This window comes from Parasteatoda tepidariorum, chromosome 7, assembly GCF_043381705.1.
Source record: "Parasteatoda tepidariorum isolate YZ-2023 chromosome 7, CAS_Ptep_4.0, whole genome shotgun sequence".
Classification (NCBI taxonomy): Eukaryota; Metazoa; Arthropoda; class Arachnida; order Araneae; family Theridiidae; genus Parasteatoda; species Parasteatoda tepidariorum.
The window spans coordinates 41432937-41442952 of NC_092210.1; the positions used below are offsets into that span (position 1 = coordinate 41432937).

At 28.9% G+C, this 10016-nt stretch overlaps 1 protein-coding gene across 1 annotated transcript in view; it reads left to right on the forward strand.

Annotated features, from left to right (window-relative positions):
- Positions 1-10016, forward strand: part of LOC107447200 (voltage-gated potassium channel subunit beta-1-like) — a 72681-nt gene that overhangs the window by 48326 nt on the left and 14339 nt on the right. Inside the window, exons 7-11 of the mRNA XM_043049107.2 lie at positions 785-829; positions 909-953; positions 4209-4252; positions 6886-6972; positions 8535-8657. Of these exons, the coding sequence (XP_042905041.1) occupies positions 785-829; positions 909-953; positions 4209-4252; positions 6886-6972; positions 8535-8657 (344 nt within the window). The remainder of the gene's footprint in view (positions 1-784; positions 830-908; positions 954-4208; positions 4253-6885; positions 6973-8534; positions 8658-10016) is intronic.

Here is a 10016-nt window from a genome sequence, read left to right on the forward strand (position 1 = left end):
CCCGAGCCGAGTGAGATAATGTTGCTTGCGCTAAATAAGATAAAAATAAGATTTTCTCCGAGTTCCTTTTTCTGGTCAAAAATGTCACTTAAAACCTTCTTCCACAAAACTCTTCAAACATAAACATATGTTTTACTCTCATTGCGTTGGTGATAAATTTCTGCTCTCGTTTTAAAATAACTTTCCAATCAATTTCGTGTTCTTATTGTAAATCTTTTATTTCAACTCAGACCTAGATTTCATCTGTCTGCGTAGGGACCGAGGGTGTGCGGTATTGGTCCTCGTTAAACAGTTCTACCGTAAAGTGCTCGACTTCTCGTGCAGGTCTTCGGGCTACCGAAGTGGGGGTGCCATCCCCTCTGCAGAGGATCAAAATTGTGATGGCATGTCTTCGGATCATCCTCAGGGGTGTTTCCCAGACAGTCGCCAATTGCCCATCGTGCAGCTCTAGTGCGACGTAAATTAACTAGACCTAGATTTCAACTCAGAACACTTCTGCTTGAAAAGTCGAATTAACGTATCGAGATGTGGAGGATTGAAGAAAATAAGTAGTATTGTTCCACTAAATAATTGGCATTTGAACTGAAATTATTTTACAGCCTAAGACTATGTATGTTTCTTACTTATGATACAATATTTTCAGACCTGAATTTTTATCATATAAATTCAATATTATTTTATAATAAAAATTGCCACAACCAGCAAAATATTATTGATCTATAACTTTTTTTAATCTGAAATGTTTGATATAAATATTAAGAATTGCTAATTAATGATTTTGCAGAGCCGAAATGTTACTAGGCAGAATATTGAAAAAGAAGGAGTGGAAGTAAGTGTTAATCTTTTAAGTAAGTAAGTTTGAATTTATTATTACCATTTAGTATAATAATTACTATACATTTTTTTAGAAGATCAACGTACAACGTCGCCACTAAGCTGTTTTGGGGAGCAAGGTAGGAATCATTTTTGGATAAAAAAAACTATTAATATGTTATTTTTTTCATTAAACATGCTTTTTTTTAAAAAATTCTTTAAATACGACGATAAATATTTGACATTCTTTCATAATATAAATATTTTGCTAAAGAAAAAAATTCTTTCATAAAACTTTTACAACCAACCATTTCGTATGTTACCCATTAAGCTCGAAAATCTTTAATATGCACATTTCCTAGATAATCTGCGAACTAATTACCACTGCAAGAAAAACCAGTGAAAGTTACGGAATAGAGTACCGGCATTTTGGGTGCAATTTCCTTAAAAATCATTTTACCGTAAAATCCATTTTTACTGTAACATATTTTACCGTAATTTGTTCAGTAATTCAAGTGTGTCTAAGGGATTTTACGGTAACTACTGTAAAAATTACGGTATATCATAATTTTTGATCTTTAACATGTTACGATAAAAATGAATGGCGCCGCAGTCCTGGTACTTTCTACTGTAATTTTATCCGGAATTTTTTACTACGTAGGGTAATATTTTGAAGTGTGCAATCGAGTGTTTTCCGCAATTTACCGAGGTAATGTGCGTTTCAATGGTTTCTGTATCGTTAAAGTGCAAAAGTTTGTTTCCTTTATTCTATTAACTAAGTTGCTGATTGTTTGATTGTATTGATTGACTTGATGCCTTAGATATTGAAAAATAAATAAATTTTATTATGTTAATTTCCTTTGTAATAATTTTTTAAACTGCTTGATTTTTTCTATTTTAGTTTTTATAGCGATTGATGATTGATTCAATCAACAAATATTTTATTTGTTTGATTGAAGCAACTTGATTTATACAACAGCAAAAAATAAATAAATAAAATTATGTTAATTCACGCCAGGATCTTATTTTCACTTTAGCGAATGCCTAGTAGATATTGTGCATCTAGGCAGCTTTGAGATAGCCAAGGTAATGCATAAAATAAAATTAAAAAAACTCACTTTAACGTCTCATCCTAATTAATCTGCACTTTATCCAGATAATTCATAGAATAACTTATTTCTATACTTTAACGGTAACTTACACATAAAACTTATTCTTAAATTAAAGGATGAGGGAGAAAAAAACTGCTTAGTCATTTCCCATTTAAAATATAAGTGCATTTAAAAGATTTTAATAAAACGGTTATAGTTTTTAGTTTATCTTTTCTCCCAAAATAAGTAAAATAAACTACTCGGTTAATTTTTTTTGAAATTATAGTTAAAAATTTTATTAATCAGAAACTTAATTAAATTCATAAGTTGTTTAAAATGTTTAGCGATCAGAGTAAATGACGTTGTTGGTGTTTAAAGCATGATACATGTTACGTTTTGCGATGTTTGTTAGTTTGCCAATCTAAAACAAATTACAGGAGTAGCTATGTCATAAATATGAACAAAATATTTTCTTATCTATTATAGAATGATTAAATGATAAAAAAGACATTAAATATTTTCGTTTTTACAAACTAAGCCTCTGACATAAAATGTTATTTTTTAATAAGATAATAACTATTAACATTTTTCACATAAGTTTAACACACCTGTAATTAAGGAAAAAGATCAATTTAAGAATTAAACTTTAAGAGATCAATTAAGATGTCTATTAGTTTTCAATCTAAAACAAATTACAAGAGTAGCTATTTTAAAAATATGAGCAAAATATTTTCTAATCAATTATAGAATGATAATTTTTTTGATTAAATGATGAAAAAAAGATTATTGTATATTTGTTTTAACAGCAAACTAAGCCTCTAACAGAAAATTTTATTTTTCTATATGATAATAACTAATAACATTTACCGGAATAAGTTTAACACTCATATAATTAGGAAAAAGATCAATTTAATAAAATTTCTAAAGTGGAACTTTTTATATGCACTCTGAGAAATTTCCAACAAATTTGGCGAGTTGGCTGTTGATATATATGGCCAACTTTATTCTTTGAGGGGAAAAAAACTAAATACCCGTAATTGTAACGAACTTAGCAAATTTAGTAGAAATGACCGTTTATTTAGGCAGTTATTTTATAAAGCTGTCCTATTCAGTTTGATAATGTACATCATTTTCCATGGAGATTACAGCATCAGGCTCCACGCAGAAAATTCCCACTTTCGATCCCAGTTGGCTCCAACGAACATGTATCTTGCACTCTATCTACATTGGTGACTATGGATAATGAACGTGCATATCTCTCACTCCCCGTCAGATGGCGGCACTGCACTATACCGCATAGTTCCACGGTACGCCTTATTCCACAAACATCATCAAGGCTTGAACTCATGATAAGTTATATGAGAATAACGTTAAATTACGCTCAATGGTCATACATTTCACAAGAAATATTTTAATATATACCAGTATTTCTTAATACAAGTATTAGATTAAAGGACGTAATTTATCGTTACGGTCAATGACCAGAAAACTTTTATCGGCCCCTGACCGAAATCTAGTGGAGAAATTTTTCAAAGTGTAGAAGTAAAACTGAGAGTTATGTAAGTTTTTGTAACACGAAAGTTTAAAGAAATAAAAAACGATTTCCCTTCATATGTTTATTTTTCATCACAACCATGGCATTAAAGTGTTTATTTTTCAAATAAAATCCATGAAACAACAAAAATAGTTATTTACACGGTACCCAATAAGGTTTTATACAGTTTCATTCAACAACAAAAAATCTCGAGGTGTAGTTAAAGTATGACTTACTTTGCAAGAAAAGAAATAACCATATACGAAAGATAATGCATTAAATAGTAGTTTGATTCGAAAGTAATAATTAACTTAAAATATATGAAAAACTTTGTCAGATAAGAAATGTACATATTTAAAAAGTTAAAAATAATTATTGAAAATTTTCCGATAAAAAGGATCTTTAAAGTTGACATAAAAGTGAAAACTGCAAAAATTAAAAATCTTTCTGAATATACAATAACATTTTTTTTTAAATAAAATCTAAGAGTAAACCTTTTTCATATTTTCTGGGGGACGAAGTGGGCCAATGATTAATTGTCTGCAAACTTAAATTTATGTTTATAGGTAAACTTTAAGTTCGAGTTAATTATGCTATCAATGTTAAATGTTCCTTTTCAGTATTTATGTGTATATATTTCTGATATGCTTGTTTGTTGTTGTAGATATAAAAAAATGTGAATTGAGATGGTTGTTGATTTTTGTGCATCTAAAATGCGTGTGTTTTTGTTTTCTTTTCTCCTTTTTCGTTTGATAACTGACAAAACTCAGAGGGGAGACGGATAGGGGACTATCTAGGAAGCACATAATCGAAGGCAAGTTTCGGTAAAGCTAATTTCGAATATTTTCTAAAGTTTGTTTTAATTTTTATTTCTTTTATATTTTAGTTGCGAGTTCCTAAAAAATTTCTACATTTCTGCTAGGCTATAATTTGCATCCGCAACTCACATAATATTACATGTTTTTTGCATGCGTTTTATTCTTTTATTGTCAGTTATTGCTTGAGTCGTGCAATAAGCACCTTGCATGAGATTTTGTGAAGTATGCACTATTTATGCACTCATCAGAATAGTCTTATAAATAAATTTTGATTTGGTTTTTATATAAATATCAAAATAATTTAATGGTAATATAAAAAGTATTTTTAACTTTTATATTACTCACTAATTGTTAAGAAACACATTATTTGTAAAGAAAAGATGAAATATTATTAAGTATGTTTAATCAAAATATCATATCCGATACATGTTAAATACATGATACTTTAGTTACGTTACTTATTTATCTGGTTTTAACACAAAAAGATTTATAAATTGTAAAATATCCGTTGCGCACTTTTTGATTTATTGAGACTCCTTGAATATTCCTTAGAAAAAATCGGTTTAGTTATTTTTTTTCGATATAATCTCTTTTGGAGAGTTAACACATATTTTTTTATCCAGTTTCTTCGACATTTTTAAGCCGTTTGAAATGTCGGATCAGGATGTAGTTTGTCTAGAGTAAGAACTCCCCTAGTCCTTCCTATGGCCCGTGGCAGTAACTTTGCTAACTAGGTATGACTATTTCAGGTAGGGGTGGGGTCAATGTTTAAGACAGATTTTGGCTCGGGTCGGTGAGGGAAAGGGAATATTTTGCTTCGGCCTATTGCGTTAGTCCTAAAGTCAAGAGAAGCTACCCTCCCTGAAATGAGCTATTCTTGTTTCCATAGCAGCAGACCGCCTCAGACTTTGTGGCTGGGGAAGTTCTTACAGTAGACAAACTGTAGGTATCTGTATTGGTGATGAGTTCCTCATTCCACGTGAATTGTTTTCTGACGAACTATTTTTTCAAGTTTTGAAACAAGAGAAAATAAGTGGGGGTTAAATCCTGCGAATAAGGTGGATGTAGCAATGATTTAAATTTTAATTCCATAATTCTTGTCATCGAAAAGTGCTGGTGTTCTCTTTCCGTTGTTCTTTATAGAAGAGCATTTTTTTATTCACCAAATGTTTTCGCTTGATTTCTTCCCTAAGCAATGCAATAAATTGTCGAAATGTTTTTCAAAACCAATTATGTAAGTAAAGTTGAAAAAATATTGCACTTCGTAATATGTTTGCGGCTTCAACTATTTTGAGTACCTTGATTCATCGATCACCAAAAAACCATATTGCCATATTCGAAAGTCATGCCAGTTGGACATCAAGACAATGTTCTGCACTTGTGGATGCGATATTTTTATACTTTTTTGAGGATACATAAATATAAACAACAACAAACTTAGAACCAAACATGTTATGAAACTACTTCAACTCGACTTTAATCTCTTTCGGTGTAAGTTATACTGTAAGCCTTTTAAATGTAATAACTTTTAAGTAACTGTACAAATCTCACTTATTCCTATACTAATAAATAAAGATTAGATATTCTTTACAGTCTAATAAACGATGCCGCTATGAGCGTTTGTTAAGGATTTTCTAAGGACTAGTGAATGACCCTTGAATTCATTTTGTACAGAAGAAACGTCCTTTACTCTTGACAAGCTTATCAGATTATCAAAATAAATTTTTATTTAATAAATTTATAGAATTTACTTGGCTGCCAAAAAGGGAATCTTTTTTTGTGTGTGTGAAGCATGTCAAATATTATTTTGATATTTTCAAATATTTTATTAGCATTTGAGTCTGCTTGTCTATTGCATGCTTGTAAAAACTGGTACATTTTTTAACTAATTTTACATTTTCATGATTATTTAAAATATCATTTTCATACGATTACAAATAAAATCTCTATCACTATGAACATTCTTGTCGCTAAATTTGTTTTCTTTATTTTATAAGAATTGTCTGTTAATTTTTTTGACTGTGAATCACGAGCTTGTAATAGGAATAAAATTGACATTTTAGTAAATAAAAATGAAAGTTACGCAATTTTTTTGTTTGGTAAAATGGTACTTTTGAGTTCTAACTGCAATCTATTTTCTTTTTAATTCTATCATTAAAAGAGTATAAATCAGAAAATAAATTTACGTAAATCAGTTCTGGTGTAATTTTATTTTGATGTTTGAAATCTTTGAGTCGAAACGTCACACGCTGAAGGTGTTACGATGTCGTATTTTGCTTTATTTATATCTATCTATCTTTCTTTTTTTTTTTTTTTTNGCTTTATTTATATATATATATATATATATATTTTTTTTTTTGGTTTCCTGTGTGTCCAAATTTATAAATTGATTTAAATCATTATAATAATTTGAAATTAAATATTACATTCAATATATATTCCTTCAACTAGTATTCGTACCAATTGTAAGTAATTTTTCTATTTGACAAAGTAGGGAGCAACCTAGCACTTCAATGTTTTGTTTCAAATAACTAAACAATAATGTTTAATCATCAAATTTCAGATGAGAAAAATTTTAAATATGTTTTCTTTAAGAACATGTTTTTCGAATAATATTTTTATGTTTTAGGTTTGCAGTCATCATTAGAAAGACTTCAACTAAGTTACGTGGATATAATTTTTGTAAATAAAGCTGATCCTATGTGTCCAATGGAAGGTAACCTTACTGTTAATTAACACATATATATTATTTGCTTTCTTTTCTTTATCTGGAGACTGTACGCATTATGCGAGGTTTTTCCGGAGTGTAAAACAGGCAATTTAATTATCCTCATTATTTTTGGTGCGAGTGACGATTTTTTAACAGCAAAAAAAAAAATCGATATCTAAAGCGAACAGCTCTCTCAACTTCTGAAAAGATATATTTCATCGAGAAACGTGTTTTTTTTTCGTCGTAATATTACTAATTAACACTTTCGAACGAATACTTTCCCTTTCTTCAAATACTTATTAGCATTTTCTTAACGAATATTTCCTATTCCTTCATATATAAGGTATTACTTATTAATGTTTTCTGCAAGAATTCTTTTTGTTTCTTCATAACCTTGCTTACCAAAGTTTTCTAGAGAAATAAATTTTAAGTTTTTACATATGATAACAAATTATTTATTTATATTTTATCCCGCTATATTTTTCGCCCTTCGTACTGTTATCTACAGACATTTTTAAAAGAATATATTTCGTAAAATATTCAAAACATAAAGTTATTACTGCATTGTTTTTTATATTTTATTTAGTATTTAAAACCTATATTTTTAAAAAAAACTACAACAGTCTTATAAACTCGTTTTCATGTTCGTAAAGATAGAATCTTGTTTGTTCACTGTACTGAGACCAACCTTCTACCACTTTCTGACTAACTAGAGCAACCAAAGAGCTCTAGATCGCAATACAAGTTTAAATCTTTTACAGAATGCTACAAACAGAATATAAATCGTCATATTATCGCTATATCGATTTCACCATTGATCAAAATTCCAACCACTGTACGACTAACTTAAGTTTTCAGATCTCATATGAAGACAATGATTGATTATTTAAGGATGGTAAAACTATATACATTGTACAAAAAATATATCACCCTGAATAACTTTTGTTCTTAGGGGTGGATTTTCACGTACTAAATGTCAATCTTAATGGCTGAAAGCGTTGACTTCAAAGAGGCTAAATGTTTACTGCTAACTATTAAATTACAAATACTTACACAAAAACTCATTTTCGACAAATAAACATGCCTTTTTCAAAAACTATCAAAAAAACACTTTATTTTACGATAATTCAATGCAATAATAATTTTTTACAATTATTCATTGTTTTGTTTAATAATGGTCGACAAAAATTGGATCATAACACATGCAAATATGTTAGTAATTTAAAGCTATATTAGTTAACAACTAATGTATTTTTCAAACATAATACAAGTTTCCGCAACATTTAAAAAGTGAAAAAGTAGTTCGTTTAAAACTACCAAAAACACTAATAACGCATTATTAAAAATTGAAAACAAATGGTGTTATGTTAATGTTATGATTTCAATCAAATTATTTTAAGATAGGATATTAAATTCTCACTCATGCACAACATAGCCTGGGTGAGGATAATGCCACACTAAATTAATAAATTCCAAGCTCTATTTGGGAAAAATAAAATAAAGCTCATCGATCAAAAGTCTTTTTTTTTTTTACTATCAGATATTACTTTAATTTTTTTCATTCGCAGAGGTTGTTCGTGCCTTCACCCACTGTATTAATCAAGGCATGGCTATGTACTGGGGTACGTCTCGATGGACAGCCATGGAAATAATGGTAAAAAAAAATATTGATTTTATTTTGCGAAGTGCATGTGTGTGAAATATTCAGGAAAATATAACTTAATAATGTAATTACTAAACTAATACTTTTATTAAATCTATAGTAAAATTGCGGCACTGTATGGCAACCGTGTTTCTGGTTTTAAAAAAATAGGTTAATAAAATCAAAATATACGGTATTTAAACAATTCATTCGTTATTTTTCAGTTCATATGGCAACGGTTTACCGGTATTCAAAATTATAGCTCTCATGACCGCACATTGGGTAAAAAATACAAAACTGAAAAATAAATTTAACCTAATAAATGATTTTTATACCATGCTCTAATGTATCTTGAAAAAAAATTGCGAAATTTAACTATATTTACCATATTTTATCACTCATTATAAAATTATATTTTATTGTTAATTTTACCAAACTCATAACCAAAGTGCTTCGTTAAAACGTAAGGAGTTTTTTGGTGCTCCCATAGAGGTAAAACAGTACATTTTGCTAGTTTTCGCCATAGTTTTTTTTGTCTGTTCTCAGTTTAAAATATGAAGTCAAAATTAAACTCTGAGTTATAGGGCAGAATTAGCGATCACCACCAGCCATAGAATGACTAAATTTAACAAAAGGCGAATACGGTTTTAAAGAATTCATTTTTTTATTGTAATAAAAATATTTTTTCAAAGAAAACGTGATTTACTCTCTTTCTCAGACTCAAAAATTGCATGATTTTTTTTCCATGTCGTTAAATTAGAAAAAAATTAGATTCAGTTTATTGAGTACTTACTTCAGTCTGTCAAATAATAAAATATCTGTTTATATATATATATATATATATATATTAATGTATTAACATAAATAATTTTTGATCTAATGATTGGATCTTCACGTTCTAGGGCTCAATCTGAATGCTTCGAAGGGGTTATATGTGTTTATTAATTTGTGCAAACTATATTTTAAGTTACGAAATCAGACACAAAAGCGTACTTTCTCTGAATAGACATATCATTTTCTTGGCGGATTCGAATAGTAGGTAGCCGCAATCTGAGAAATAAGATTTTAGTGGTTAAAACAGGAGAGTGGTCCTGAATATGGACCCCTTAATATTAACTTTACTTTTTGCGTATTTCATCATAGCTTGAACTTTTTAAGCGAATTGAAAGATTTTTCACACAAAGCTTCACACGAGCTTCGTTTATCCAGAAATAATTTCAAGCAAAATAAAACTCTCAGTAAATACTTATCTTTTATTATTTTATTTAGTAGTAGTAAAGAAAATTGAATTCGTATACAAGCTTTGCATCAATTTGCAATTTTAAATGGTGAAATACGAAATTTGAAAGATATCGTCCGAATACTTACTGAGAAATTAATTCTTAAACATAAGACTTACGCAGTTTTG